Source organism: Zingiber officinale, chromosome 7A (assembly GCF_018446385.1).
Source record: "Zingiber officinale cultivar Zhangliang chromosome 7A, Zo_v1.1, whole genome shotgun sequence".
Classification (NCBI taxonomy): Eukaryota; Viridiplantae; Streptophyta; class Magnoliopsida; order Zingiberales; family Zingiberaceae; genus Zingiber; species Zingiber officinale.
The window spans coordinates 40480131-40496612 of NC_055998.1; the positions used below are offsets into that span (position 1 = coordinate 40480131).

General features: G+C 39.2%; 1 protein-coding gene across 2 annotated transcripts in view; it reads left to right on the plus strand.

Annotated features, from left to right (window-relative positions):
- LOC122000076 (protein SAR DEFICIENT 1-like) overlaps nucleotides 1–11011 on the plus strand; it is a 60313-nt gene extending 49302 nt beyond the window's left edge. For both annotated transcript variants that reach the window (XM_042554632.1, XM_042554631.1), the window contains 5 exons: nucleotides 9303–9811; nucleotides 9909–10063; nucleotides 10229–10432; nucleotides 10536–10635; nucleotides 10733–11011. In XM_042554632.1, the coding sequence (XP_042410566.1) occupies nucleotides 9303–9811; nucleotides 9909–10063; nucleotides 10229–10432; nucleotides 10536–10635; nucleotides 10733–10842 (1078 nt within the window). In that variant the 3' untranslated portion in view covers nucleotides 10843–11011. The remainder of the gene's footprint in view (nucleotides 1–9302; nucleotides 9812–9908; nucleotides 10064–10228; nucleotides 10433–10535; nucleotides 10636–10732) is intronic.
- The last annotated feature ends 5471 nt before the right edge of the window (nucleotides 11012–16482 follow it).

The window sequence follows — 16482 nt, forward strand, 5'->3', positions numbered from 1 at the left end:
TTTCTTCCTCTTGCTGTAGATCCGCCTCTTGACTTGGAAAAACCTCCAAGAGCTTCAAGAACTGGCGGTGAGAACCCTGTGGAGAAGAGCTGAAAGCGCAGCAAAGGATCAGAGATGAATCGTGTAAGCTCTGTGAAGTTCTGTTGAAGGAATCGAACTCTTGTAGCTAAATATGACGCCAACGGTCGAATCCCGATCGATTGGATTGCTCCCAATCGATCGGGGAGGCTTTGGATCGATCAACCGATTGATCCAGAGCGCCTCTGTGCTCTGGGAATTTTCCTGGATCGATCGGCTGATCGATCCAGGGCTTATCGCGCAGAATCGCGACTCCCAATCGATCCACTGATCGATTGGGAGGAGGCTTGTCACGAAGACTCGCCCAATCGATCGGCCGATCGATTGGGCATGAGCCAATCGATCGGATGATAGATCCAACTCATGATTTCTCCCAAAATCAAGTCTAAAGCATCCTAAACCAACATCTGGTCAACCATGACCTGTTGGTTCATCGTGCCTAGCATCCCGTCACCCTTGACCTGCTAGGACTCCCTCACCAAGTGTCCGGTCAATCCCTTTGACCCACTTGGACTTTTCTCCTTGCACCAAGTATCCAGTCAATCCCTTTGACCTACTTGGACTTTTCTTCCTCGCGCCAAGTATCCGATCAATTCCTTTGACCTACTTCGACTTTCACCAGATGTCTGGTCAACCTTGACCCATCTGGATTTTCTCGTGCCTGGCTTCACTCACCAGGACTTCCCTTCTGCCTAGCTTCACTCACTAGGACTTTCCTTTTGCCTGGGTTCACTCACCAGGACTTCCCTTCTGCCTAGCTTCACTCACTAGGACTTCCCATCTGCCTGGCTTCACTCACCAGGACTTTCACCTAGCTTCACTCACTAGGATTTTCACCTGGCTTCACTCACCAGGATTTTCCTTTGCCTGGCTTCACTCACCAGGACTTTCACCTAGCTTCACTCACTAGGATTTCCTTCTGCCTGGCTTCACTCACCAGGACTTCCTTTGCCTAACATCCAAGTCAGGACTTTCACCTGGCTTCACTCACCGGGATTTTCCAGTCAAGTATTCGGTCAACCTTGACCTACTTGACTCTGCATCATGATCTCCACACATGAATAATTGCACCTGCAATCTCCATGTGTTGTATACATGTATTGTCAAACATGTATTGTCAACATGTATTGTCAAACCATCAAAACATAAACATTAAGACTCGAGCTTGACCCAATTCAAACTCAGTCAAACTTGGTCAACCTTGACCTGGGGAATATTGCACCAACAATCTCCCCCTTTTTGATGTTTGACAATACCTTCTTTAAGTTAGGCTAATCTCATAGCCTAAACCTCCTTCATGCTACTAGGTAATGAAGGCATAAGTTAAACCCTTCATTCTCCTCCTAAGAGGGCAAACTCCCTCTTAGATAATGAAGTCCTAACTTAAACCCTTCATTCTCCCCCTATTGGCACACATCACAAACATTCCCCATCTTTAGGCACACATCAAAAAGAAACTCTCCCCCTGAAGAGTTACTCAACGTTGTTCACAACTTCACTCGTTGTGATCAACCCGATAATGAAAGTCCCATACCTTTCATTTATCCTTAACCATACATTCTCCCCAAATGTAGACAAATGCCCAACCTTGAGCATTTACAACTTAAACAATGAAGATATCCACTCTCCATTGTAATCCAATGCTCAACCTTGAGCATCTTTCACTAAGGAAGGTTAACCACCTTCCACGGTGTATGAAAAATAATTTTCATGTCCTTAAAGAGTAACTCCCCCTAAAGGCATGCTCGTGACTTCTGTCATTGCACCAACAATGACTTAGAATCCCTAAACCTTTAGGAAACCTAAATTTAGAAGTTTAAGGTTCAAATGTTCAAAATTTGAAGCAAACCTCACTTAAACTTCTACCTAGTCTACCTTAACCAATCCATCCTTGTTTTCATCATGAAAACACCCTCTAAATGTGTACAAACATATCTTGAGGGGTTAGGAATGGTTACATAGACTAACCATGGTTCAAAGATGCTGAAATCAGGTCTTTCCAGCCAAAATCAGCATCTTCGATCGATTAGAGTTGGTCCCAATCGATTGAACCTTCTTGAATCGATCCACTGATCGATTCAGATAGTGTGGATCGATCCAGTGAGCTTCTGCTCGTGGGATTTGCCTTCTCAATCGATCTCCCGATCGATTGAGGCACTCCAATCGATCGGGTGATCGATTGGAGTTCTGATAGTTGTTGAAATTCTATTTCAGTCAACTTCAGAAACTCCTAGAAAAATCTACAAAAATCCAAAAATTGTGAAAATTTGTGTAGACATTATTTACGGTATACTTTATCATGGAAAAATAGTTTTCTATGAAAATACATCATATTTTCAAAGATTGATACAAACTTGAAAATTTGCAAAAGCTTTAGTGTTTTTTTCAAGTTTGTGTCTAACTATTCAATGGTGATTACTATCAAAAGATAACCTTCACCAAGGTTTTCCAAAATAATTTTAAACTGATTTTCAAAACCAATATCCCACCATGTTCCTTGGGCTTAATGCACATGACTTGTACATCAGCTTTTCCAATGATGGGAAAACACATAATTATGTATTTTGATGAACTTAAAACTCAAATAAATGCACTAAATCAGCATGTTGAGTTTTGTTCATCATCCTAACATCTCACTTGTATCTACTGTGCACAAAATACACACAAGTCATCTTATAGGTCTTTGTGAGATGTAAAATTTGGTTTTGCCCTAATCTAGGGATCATGCATATCTATCTAGGCATTTTGTGGATATTGAACATCCACCTAGGATGCCACTTGTTGATACCACCTGTTGATAAATGTTATTTGTCCTTAATTTTAAGGAAATAAACATAATGCATGATAATGTTATGGCATACATCAAAAAGAAATAATTTTCAAAAGAAAATTTCCTATAACTACATGATGTATGTATGTCATGACATGGTATTTTTGTATTTTTCATCATAAGGTATGAATGCAAAAACAATCATGATGTCATGACATATAATGAGCAAACAATCATGGCAAGGTTTAGCATAAATAAAATACCTAGATTACCTACCTAAGTATCCTTAACCCTTAGCTAACTTAAACATTTAAACCCTAGATTGCCCACTATTTCCCAAGAAAATGTCAAAAACCAAATTTGACATTTCTTTTGCTTTTCCTAATTTGTGCCAATTTAAATTAAGCATATTCCTCAAATTTTGGCACAATTTACTCTTTTAAAGAGTAACCAATTTAATTAAGGCTTAAATTTGCCTTTAACTTCCTAAAAACATACCAAAATTCCAACTTGGTAGTTCTTATGATTTTCTCAAATTTTGTCATTTAAAATTTCATCCAATTTCTCAAAATATGACACATTTTACTCTTTCCAAGAGTAAACCCTAAATCCATTTCATTTTCAAAGGTTAATAATAACCTTGAAAATGCTCCTTGAGTGTAAACTTCATCATGATTGGGTTAACTATCATTCCACTTAGAGTTGACATTCTCTAACCCATCTATGGGGTAGAGAAGATGCTCCTAAGAACCCAAAACCTATTGGTACTCCTTGGATGCTCTAGGTACTCACTAGGGATAACTTCCCTAGATACATTCCTAGTGACCTTGTTTGGCTTCTTAGAAGCCTTGGTCACATTTTCTAGGTCAACTCTAGGGATTTCTTCCCTTGTGACTTTCTTAGTGACTTTCTTTGACTTCTTAGAAGTCTTAGTCACATTTGTTGTTGCAAAGATACTTCTAGGGATAACTTCCCTTATATCCTTGACTTGACCACTAGGCCTAGGGTTTGTTCCATAATTATATGGAACTCTATGGTAAGTAGGTACATCCTTTTTTGTTTTAGGTTTGTATCTCAAACCTCTATGGCCCTTGGATGACCCTTGTTGTCCTAAACCTAGATTTTGCTCATTTTGTCCTTTAAGAATATTTTCATCCTTTTTAGGGTCTTTTCTAGTTTGTCAAGTCTTGACCTCAAGACTTGATTTTCCATCACTAAGTCCTTAGTTTTTGATTTTCCATTAAGTCCATGAGCATTTTTATTTCTAGGCTTATAACTAAAACCCTTAGTTTTCTTGCCTAAATTTTCATCTACCTTCCTAACCCTAGGTGTGGTAGTCTTAGAATGGAGAGCCATATGATTTTCCTTAACTTTACCATGCCTCCTATTTTCATGGTAAATAGCATTGAAATGATATAAATTAGAACTAACATACTTTTTACCATTATTTAAGGGGATAGGCTCAATGAATGATACCTTCCTTTTTACCTTGGAGGCTCCCCCTTGAGTTGAGCTTCCTCCTTGAGCCTTGACCGCCTTCTTTCCCTTGGGACATTGACTCCGGTAATGTCCCTTTTGATTGCACAAAAAGCACACAATGTACTCCTTGCTCCTTTTTGTTCCGGGAGAGGTCTCCTTGGGCTTCTCCTTGCCCTTTTGTGCCACTTGGCCCTTCTTCTTGGCCAATTTAGGGCATTTACTTTTGTAATGCCCTTTTTACCTACACTCAAAACAAATGATATGATTTTTGTTATTTTCTATTGAAATTGTTATACCTTTGCTTGTAGGGGTGGCATCTTCTCCTTTTGATCCGGAGGTAGAAGCTTCTTCTTGATCCGAACTTGATACTCCTCCAATAGTTTTGTCTCGACTTGTGGAGGTGGAAGCTTTTTCATCCTCTTCTTCTTTTGACCCGGATGTGGAGGCTTCTTCTTGCTCAGGGGTCAATGATCTATACTCCCCCTCAATCCTAGAGGTGGAGGCTTCATCATCTTGTACATGGAACAAGGAGTATGCTCCCTCCTTGTTCCCTTCATTGCATTCCCTCGAAGATGAAGCTTCTTCTTGGACTTCTTCTTCAGAAGTTGAGCATCTCTCAACTTCGAAGTCCTCCTCTTGGTCTTGCTCCAATGAGTCGCTCTCTTTGGATTCTTCTTGATCTTGTATAGTGGAGGGTTCTTCATGGAGCTTAGCCAACTTGCTCCAAAGCTCTTTGGCATCTTCATATTGTCCAATTTTGCATAGAATTGTGCTAGGCAATAAATTAACGAATAATTTGGTTACCTTGTCATTTGCTTCGCACCTTTGGACTTGCTCCGGGCTCTATTTGCTCCTCTTGAGAACTTTTCCCTTTGAATTCGTTAGAGCTTCTTCCATAAGAGCAAACCATTGCTCTATCTCCACTATTAAGAAGTTTTCAATCATTGATTTCCAAAAATCTAAGCTTGTAGATGTGTACGGTGGAGCCACCTTTGTGTCAAATCCAAGTCCATCTTGGAATTGCATCTTGAAGTTGAGCTTCTTGAATTCTTTGACTTTGATAATTTTACTCCAACTTCTTCACCCTCTAGCTCTTCTTGTTATGTTTGCCCCTTCCGGCGATGACTCCGATGAAGAGCGACCTCGCTCTGATACCAATTGTTGGGACCGAAATGTAGCTAGAGGGGGGGGGGGTGAATAGCTCGTTGCGTGCTCGTGGTCGGCGTTGCTTGTTTCTTCGAAGATGTGCAGCAGAAATATACAAGAAACAACACACACAATGCTAACAAGTAGATTTATTTGGTATCCACCTCCAAAGGAGGTAACTAGTCCAAGGATCCACACACTCACACACCCTCCACTATGAATAACACTCCTTTATGATAACTACCAAAGGCGGAGAAGCCCTACAAGTTCACACTACAAAAAGAAAGGGAAAGGATACACAAATATAAGAAAGAGCTTACAATGAGTACAGAAAACCCTAACCCTAGCTTTCTTCCTCTTGCTGTAGATCCGCCTCTTGACTTGGAAAAACCTCCAAGAGCTTCAAGAACTGGCGGTGAGAACCCTGTGGAGAAGAGCTGAAAGCACAGCAAAGGATTGGAGATGAATCGTGTAAGCTCTGTGAAGTTCTACTGAAGGAATCGAACGCCTGCAGCTAAATATGACGCCAACGGTTGGATCCCGATCGATTGGATTGCTCCCAATCAATCGGGGAGGCTTTGGATCGATCAACCGATCGATCCAGAGCACCTCTGTGCTCTGGGAATTTGCCTGGATTGATCGGCTGATCGATCCAGGGCTTATCGCGCAGAATCGCGACTCCCAATCGATCCACTGATCGATTGGGGGCTCTGGATCGATCCACTGATCGATCTAGCCTTGTTCTATGCGATCGCGCACTCGTCCCAATCGATCCACTGATCAATTGGGAGGAGGCTTGTAACGAAGACTCGCCCAATCGATCGGCCGATCGATTGGGCATGAGCCAATCGATTGGCTGATCGATCCAGCTCATGATTTCTCCCAAAATCAAGTCTAAAGCCTTCTAAACCAACATCTGGTCAACCATGACCTGTTGGTTCATCGTGCCTAGCATCCGGTCACCCTTGACTTGCTAGGACTCCCTCATCAAGTGTCCGGTCAATCCCTTTGACCCACTTGGACTTTTCTCCTTGCGCCAAGTATCCAGTCAATCCCTTTGACCTACTTGGACTTTTCTTCCTCGCGCCAAGTATCCGGTCAATCCCTTTGACCTACTTGGACTTTCACCAGATGTCTGGTCAACCTTGACCCATCTGGATTTTCTCGTGCCTGACTTCACTCACCAGAACTTCCCTTCTGCCTAGCTTCACTCACTAGGACTTTCCTTCTGCCTGGCTTCACTCACCAGGACTTCCCTTCTGCCTAGCTTCACTTACTAGGACTTCCCATCTATCTGGCTTCACTCACTAGGACTTTCACCTAGCTTCACTCACTAGGATTTTCACCTGGATTCACTCACCAGGATTTTCATCTACCTAGCTTCACTCACCAGGATTTTCATCTACCTAGCTTCACTCACCAGGACTTTCACCTAGTTTCACTCACTAGGATTTCCTTCTGCCTGGCTTCACTCACCAGGACTTCCTTTGCCTAACCTCCAAGTCAGGACTTTCACCTAGCTTCACTCACCAGGATTTTCCAGTCAAGTATCCGGTCAACCTTGACCTACTTGACTCTGCATCACGATCTCCACACATGAACAATTGCACCTGCAATCTCCATGTGTTGTCTACATGTATTGTCAAACATGTATTGTCAAACCATCAAAACATAAACATTAAGACTCGAGCTTGACCCTATTTAAGCTCAGTCAAACTAGGTCAACCTTGACCTGGGGAATATTGCACCAACAATCTCCCAAAAATAATACCTGTTGCGGGGACTCACCCGATAAATCGGCTGATCGATTGGGCATGATCCAATCGATCGGCTGATCGATCCAGATCTTGGTTTTTGCCCAAAACCAAGTCCAAAGCCCCCTAAACCAACATCCGGTCAACCATGACTTGTTGGTACATAAAACCTAGCATCCGGTCACCCTTGACCTGTTAGGACTCTCTCACCAAGTGTCTGGTCAATCCCTTTGACCCACTTGGACTTTTCTTCTCTTGCCAAGCATCCGGTCAATCCCTTTGACCTACTTGGACTTTTCTTCTTCGTGCCAAGTATCCGGTCAATCCCTTTGACCTATTTGGACTTTTACCAGATGTCTGGTCAACCTTGACCCATCTGGATTTCCCCGTGCCTGGCTTCACTCACCAGGACTTCCCTTCTACCTAGTTTCACTCACTAGGACTTCTTTTCTGCTTGGTTTCACTCACCAGGTCTTTCACCTAGCTTCACTCACTAGGATTTTCACCTGGCTTCACTCACCAGGATTTTCCTCTGCCTGGCTTCACTCACCAACACTTTCACCTAGCTTCACTTACTAGAATTTCCTCACTGCCTAGCTTCACTCACTAGGTCTTTCACCAGGATTTCCTTTGCCTAACCTCCAAGTTAGGACTTTCACCTGATTTCACTCACCAGGATTTTCAAGTCAAGTATCTAGTCAACCTTGACCTACTTGACTCTCCATCACAATCTTTACACATAAACAATTACACCTGTAATCTCCATGTGTTGTCTACATGTATTGTCAACATGTATTGTCAAACCATCAAAACATAAACATTAAGACTCGAGCTTGACCCAATTCAAGCTCAGTCAAACTAGGTCAACCTTGACCTGGGGAATATTGCACCAACAATGTCCCAACAATCAATTGGGGAGTTTTCCAACCCAAATGGAACCCTAGAAAAGGAATTCTCATGGGCATTTTGAGTAGCTAGTTTTTGAGAGTTCGAGAGATAAGCGCTTCTGCATTTCTTACCAAAAAAAGCAATTCAAAGCAAGAAAAGATAAAGCAAAGCAAGGTTAATTATTGTAAAATCTTTGTTGATTGTATTTGTCTTTGCATTTTCATTTTCTTATTATATTTTTCTAAGAATAACTTGTACAAGGTTTCTCTGTCTCCGAAAATTTTTTGAGGAGGCATTAATAGTAGAACTGTGAGTGTGAGGAGTGGACCCTTGAATTAGTTATCTCAAGGAGATGGATACTAAGTAAAATCCAAATATTAATATCATGGAGTTTTCGCTATAAGTTTTCCGCTGTAACATAAAGTTTAAAGAAGTGAAGCCAGCTATTCAACCCCTTTAGCTCTTATGTGTCCTAACAAATTAGACAGCGTAGATTGAGAACAATAATTTTTTAAATTTATAAAAGCTTAATAAAATATGTCACAAACTCATTATATGACTCAAGATAATGATATTTACTTAATTAACATCATCAATGGGTTCTTAGAACTTCTTGATTTAAAACTTCTTGAGAACAATAATTTTTTAAACTTGTAAAAGCTTAATAAAATATGTCACAAACTCATTATATGGTCCAAGATAATGATATTTACTATTTAACACCATCAATGAATTATTAAGACTCCTTAATTTAAAAAAAATTAAAATTTTGAATGATATATATTTATTAGTTAGTTTTATTCGAAACTGACTGATAGAAAAAAATATTAATTATTTAAAATCAAAATTAATGTTTTAAAAATCCTTCTTAATTTTCCATGTCATCGCATGTGAATTTGACCGTGTAAATTGAGAAAAGTGAACGGGTTCAAAAAAAAAAAAAAAAAAAAAAAATTGAGAAAGAAAGAATTGAACGTGAAAAGATTGTAGGGGTATAATGGTAAAGCACCGAGTGTTTTTTTTTTTTTTTAAATTTTAAAACGTGATATGGATAATAGTGAATCCTACCCAAGCAGTTTAGTAAAATGCCTTATAAACTAATAAGGACTTTTCCCCCCCTTTTTTAATTGTTTTGTAATTTGAGTTTTGTAGTAAAAAAATATTTAACTAAATATAGCATATTTCAGGTATATGGGGCCCCTTCCTATGGACCCGGAGGCGACGGGATCCTCATCAAACTTGAAGCTTGACTTCAACAATCGTTTCCCAGAGACGATTTATACACTAACCAACATCGAGGATATCAACCATGATCCACTCCAAATCATTGTCGCAGACGCCAACAACGTGGATGCTCGTCCATTGTTGACCAATTATTTACGATCTCCCAAAGTTGAGCTGCTGGTGCTTGAGGGAGACTTCGATTCCAAGGACGGGAACTGGAGCAATCAAGAGTTCGAACGCAAAATGGTGAATCCGCGGCCGGGAAAAAGGCCCCTCCTCGTCGGAGAGACTACTGCTTACCTAAGTGATGGATCTGTGGCCTTCCCCAAGGTACTCTTCACGGACAACTCGAGTTGGGACAAGAGTGGGAAGTTCAGGATCGGTGCTCGAGTTGTGCCAGGAAGCTACGAGGGACCAAGAATTAAAGAAGCCTTCACCGAGCCATTCAGGGTAAAGGACCGCAGAGGAAGAGGTAAGACTCCCATTCTATTTGTAAGGAGCCAAAGATAGCTCTATATTTTATGTTTAAATTGTCTGCAACGACAAATATATATGTTGCGTTTGTGAAGCATACGAGAAGCATAATCCGCCGGCTCTATGTGATGATGTGTGGCGGCTCGAGAAGATTGGCAACAAATTCCGCTCCAATCTAGCATCTCATAATATTAAGACGGTCCAAGATTTCTTGAAGCTACTCTTCATCGACGAACCCAAGCTTCGGAGTGTAAAAAACTTTCTATTCTATTCTATCATACAGGATATGCAAGTCTTCATTTAGTTTATAATTTTCAAATTAACTTAAGTGATTTGATCAAAATTCTCTAAGATCCATATAAGTGCTAGCTCTACAGAACTCAACATGTGGCTAGTTAAAGTTCTTTTGCAACAGATTGTCGGACGACGGATATCAGATCAAACATGGGCGACGATCACGAATCACGCAAAAAAATGCGTTATCGGAAACGAACTTTATCTGCATAGGGGAGACCAATTGAACGTCGTCGTCGTTAACTCAGTTTGCCAGGTTGAGAAGATAATTGTACCCGATGGTCGAGTTTTCACTCCAAATGAACTTAGTAGCACACAGGACATAGTAAAGTTCTCCGTTCTGTTACTTGATCATTAATTATTCAGTCTAGATATATAGCCTAGATTAAGATGCAGATATAACTCTTTCTTACCCATCGTACGTGCAGGATCTAGTAAAGCACTTGGCTCGGGAAGCATACGAAAACTGGGATAGAATGGAGGAGTACCATGAACCTCCCCCCAACACAGACATTCCACTGCAACCAAGTAAAAATTAGTTAGAAAATTATTATATATTTTGGTTTGTGTCTAAGTTGTAGTTGTTAATTGTCGATTTTTATATAATATAATGTTGTCTTAGCAGATGCAGAAATGGCGCAAAGTGCAATGGACTCATCACTGTTTGATTTTGGACAAGACTGTTACTTTCCTTTCCCGTCTTCTTTCGGAGGGCCGATGGATCCGCTGCCCTGATTGCTTGCAAACTCACACAGCGAGGAGAAGTAGGAGTTAAAGTTGCTCTTTGCTATACATTTTGCTTTTGTTGAAAGGAAAATGAATTATGTTGATTGACTTTACCCATTTGAGTTTATAAAACACACGGATGTAGGATTAAGATTACATGAACGAACTAAATCTAATTAAGTCCATATGAGTGGATTTAATCATTATAAGATGAGTTTACATTTTATTAACATATAATTAATTATCATTATAAAAATTAAATCTTAATTAGATGATCTAATGTTTAATTGCATATAAAAGGGGTTTAAATTAAATGGGTATGAATTCAATGTGTAGATCAATTAACCGCTTCATTAAGATTGATAGACTGTTAATAAACTTTATGGTGGATAATTTCTATCGGTTGGGCCGTGTATATAAAGGAAGAGATTGGTTCAATGAGAGCATGCTGAATCTTGCTCTTTTCCTTTTACTTCTCCTACCCCATTGAGAAGGACCTTGGGTTGTCGGCTCAATTCTGTGGAATATATCCACTGTGTTTGCAAGCTAAGATCTATGTTGACAAGTAACGAATAATAGTCATTTGTGAAGGATTCTGGTCATCTTTTTGCTAGCTATTGTTTTACTTTTTTTTTATATTACTTTAGAGATTGAGGATAGCTAGATCATATTGTAGATGCATTCTTTAGTTCATTATTGATGTATTATAATTCTTACAATTGGAATCAGAGTTAAGGGTAAGTTTATTATTAGTTTTTAAGGCGTAAGAATTATTTTTCAACGGTTTAACACATATATTAACACATATACATCAATTTTTTTGCATTTGATTTCATATGAATGAACGAAATTGATGTATATATGTTGAATGTAGTATGGAAAGGTTAGGATTTAACCTATGAATCGAGTTTATTTCATTATTCGTGAAGAACATGATTGCCAATGCAGTTTTAGGGTTCTTTGGGCTAAAAAATATCAATAAAAAATAAGCTTTTTCAGTTATTAATAGATTGGGTAATTGATTAGTCTTCACTAATTGATTACCATACGGGTTTAATCGATTAATATGCCCAAAATAACGAACAAAGAATTCCCAAATCGATTGAGCTTATCGATTGGTGTTTACCAATTGATTAGCATGAGGGCCAATAGATTGGGATTGCGAGATCACGATGAAGGTTCCCAAATTGATTGGGTTAATCATTGGTTTTACCAATTGATTATCATGAGGGCTTATCGATTGGGATTGCTAGGTCACGATAGAGTTCCAAATCGATTGGGTTGATCAATTGATGTTCACCAATCAATTGAGCCAATCAATTACTTGAACCTAATTTGCGAACAGAGAATTTACAAATCGATTGGGTGATTGATTGATGTTCATCAATCGATTGGGTAATCAATTGATGTTAATCAATCAATTACCATGAGGAGCCAATCAATTATGGAGTTTGAGGATGCCCATTAAAAATTTCCAAATCGATCGGTTGATCTATTGATTTTCACTAATCGATTAGATAATCAATTGTAGTTATTTGGGTTATCTATAGAGAGTTTCTAAATCGATCGGTTGATCAATTGGTATTCTCCAATCGATTATGCTAATCGATTAAAGTGGATGAACTGCAAACAGTGAGCTTTGGAATCGATCAGAGGATCGATTGCTGCATACTAATCGATTGCCAATGTTGGGCAATTTATTAGCACTTGTGTGAATCGATTCCCATCTATTCTTAATCGATTAAGAAGGGTGTCAATCAATTGGTATCTGACATCAATCATTTGAAAACTAAATTTAACTCAGCTTTTCAACATTTTTTCCTGGATTCTTCTTTGCTCTTGCTACTTAGTCAAACCTATACTATCACCAAAGCAAGAACTATTGGGGAGGCTAAGAGTATTAGTGTAGAGGGATATATATCTATGCTATGGGTGCTTGGCCCAAAGGAAAGTCATTCTTATGCCCGATATATGTTTAAGGAAACTTACAAATTAAGTTAAATTTTTAAGTCATGCACATGTGTCGGTCCAAAAGAAGGGGCACTATATGAAAATTAGAAGTATTGTGAGTGATAGTTGAAAATATAACTTAAGGAAACTCATAAATAAAGTATCATGCGTATAATACGTCAGCCCAAAGAAAGGTGAATTATGTGGCAGATGATGGTATATATGAGTTATTTGGAGAGTACCAATAGCAAGTTATAATTTAGTCTAAAGACGATGTAATATTATACTAGGCATCTCTATTAATGCTCATTTAGTAGCATGTTTTGTTTGTTACATTTTATTATTGCATTGCTATAAAGATACATGTCTTATTTGTTAAATTGAGTTATGTTCTTTATTTGTGTTTATGTAGTACTTTTAATGTCTGTTAATCTTAATAACATCATCGTGCTTACTAGCACAAACTTTCGATAATGGAAAGAGTGATGTGCATAGGTTATATATGTTTCAAGATATTGTTTAATGTATATATACTTATATTTCATGCATATAATCTATGTTTATTGTACCCTATTTCATTATAATGTCTTACTTCCATTCTATTTCTTCGGAGATTTGCTCTTTGCTTGTCTTAATTGATAAGACACAATTTGGAATGAATAATAGAGTAGAAAAAGACTCAACATAGGCTAGCCAAATAGATAAAACATACATGAAGGAAAAGACTTTCAAATTAGAGTTTCAATCAAGGAATACACTCTAGTCATGTTCCTTGACATGTGTATGTTCCTACGAAAGAAATTCGATAGAAAATGGAGCTGAAACTGAGTCTAGAGCCACCAAAATATTTGGGTAGTCCTAATGAGGCATGATCGTGTGAAAATCTGGCATAACCCATGGCCTGGTCATGCCTCGTAGGCACGACCATGTCTTTTTTCAGACACGACCGTGTGATTTTTCTACACCGTGGACTGAAAGTAAAAGGACCATAACTTTTTATTTTGTTGGAGTTATGAGCTATCCCAGATACCAAAATGTAGATAACTTCGAGGTATACAACTTTGTTTCAGACTTCAACTACAGAAAACCATATTTAGATGGGATAAAAGATATTTCCATGAGACACGATCATATCTACTTCACCAAGGCTATGTCTTTTACCAGGCCCATGAGACATAACCATGTCTTTTACCAGGGTCATGAGACATGACCATGTCTTTCACCAAGGCTGTGAGACACAGCCGTGTGTCTTCCCAGGAGCAAGTCATGCCTCCACTAGCAGCTTTCCAGGGGGTGGCAATGTGAAGCCACAAGGTTGTGCCCACTTTTAGAGCCCAACCAGGGCTAGGCTGTACCAAATGGCACGACTTTACCTCCTCTTCAGAAAAGAACTAAGCAGGGTCCGTGCCTCCCCACTTAGGGGTGATTCACACCCTGGCCGTGTCCTCCCCTATATGGGGGGGGGGTTTCTCTCCTTACGGGGATCTTTGGTTTGGGGCTTCGCCCCTATTCCTTGGTGAAGCGTTCTTTCCCTTGGGGGAGCCTTAGAGCTTCCATCTTTGCCAATCCATCCACCTCCAGAGTAAGGATTGCAAGCAAGAAGACTGATGATACATTGATAAACTTTCTCCTCTCTTTATCCTATTTATTGAGTTGTAGATTGCTATTTTCTTGTCTCTTGTTTGTAATGCCTTCGTAAAGGAGTAGATTCTCTAATTCTTAGGATATAGGGAGTAATTGTGATGTTTTAATTGAGGTATGTACTATGTATATCTTATTTCCTTGTTCAATGAAGTGTTTATGATATGTTTTTGTATTGTACCTTGTACATGTTTGACAAAATGTGTGTGTGGTATATGCATCTGGATTATGGTGGATTGGTTAGCTTGTAGAGGTAAAGCGCTAGATTATATAACCACAGAGCCCTATGACAGGGGATGGAGTTTCTCAAAGTCTAGTATTTTCATCCAAAGGTGCCAATGCTTTGAAGGCTCAAGAAACTTCAGAGAGGTTTTCGTTACTCATGGAGGGCCAACTAAATAGCCCATGGATGTCATGAGAAGAGCACAGCACATATTACTGACGGGCTAAGCTTGGTGGCTCTAGTTGCAGAACTCCAGGGCTTGAGGAGGGGAGAGGCTCTTTCAGTCACCTTTGCACCATGACCTGAATAGATTCATCCCCTTCCCCTTTCCCTTGAATCTTTCTGCTTTATAATTTTCTTTGTCCCGGGCAAAATATTGCCACTTATGCGCCTTGACAAGCTCGGACGAGCTTCCTCTGCGCTAGGTAAAATGTTTCCACTTCTGCTCCATGGTAAGTTTGACTACAGTGGGATTAAAATTTTCTAAGCATCTCAAGAGCTTATGTTTGTAATTTTTGTTATCTGTTTGAGGTTTAATGTTCTGAGGGGAAATGTAGTGTTATGTACTTGACCATATTCTAAGTGTAAAAACAATATTTTGTATTGAATTAAGTGACTCTATTGAATCCTTCTGATTTATAAGAATAATGTGATGTTGTGCTCATTACCCCTTCGTATATCTTATGTGTCATTTATCATGGCCGATGCTATCTTGACCGCTGGAATACTTCTATATTATAGCTAATGTTATACCAACCAATATTAGCTTATCTATCATAAACAAGACTGTCTTGATCGATGTTATATTTATCTATTGTAACTGACATTATACCGACTAGTATGGGCCCATTGATCACAAACAATGTTATTTAAACTGATATTATACTTGTCTAACATAGCCGAAGTTATGTCGGCCGATATAAATAAAATTATCTTGATTAATGCTAGTTTGTACCTTATAATGACATTAATTTAAAATCTGTTATGCGCCTAAATCGTTCTCCTTAAATTTTCTTGTCCTTAGCCTAGGCTTAGTCAAACTCAGTCCCTCTCTTCTTTATTATGCATAGTTAACTACATCTCCTTTCAAAACTTCCTAGTTGATGATTGGCTCTTTCTCTGGTAAGAGAATGTTGAAAACGTATAACGAGGTGTTACTAACCCCAGCGTGATCCGATCTATCACATCTAGCATAAATATTTTTTTTATGATTATGTGACACATGCTCTCTCTCTCTCTCTCTGCTAAGTCACATAAGCTTTTGCCTTTTTCCTGTGATCCTCAGCGTTTGCTGAGATAAATGTTTTGATCTGACGACGGCTATGTGTTTTTCAAACCCTAAACCCTTTGTCTTCTTTTCAACTTTGTCCCTTCTTTTCTTACCTTAGCACTCTTTTCTTGCTGCAGTTTTCGACCAAACCTCGTGCTCACCGTTTCTCGACGATCTTCTTTCTTGCTTTCAGTAAGTAAACTGTTGTTTTGCTAGCCTCTATTCTTGTTTATGGCTGAGGAAGCAATTGCCCCTTGGTATGTTCAAATGTCTTCTTCCTTTGATAAAAGGGCTAGGCTTACCATCTGTCGTCAATATGAAATTCCTCGGGAATATGGCATTATAATCCCGAAACCGGATGATCGTCCTCATCATCCCCTGCTAATTGCGTGGCTTTTTTCAAGGATCAGTTGATAGGAGGTTTAAGGTTTCCCATTCCTCCTTTCCCGATCGAAATAAGCCAGTATTTTGATATTCCTTTGCAACAGCTTGCCCCTAACACCTTTCATTATCTATGTGGTGCTTACATGCTATTTCGTTTGCTAGATATTCCTCCTACTCAAAA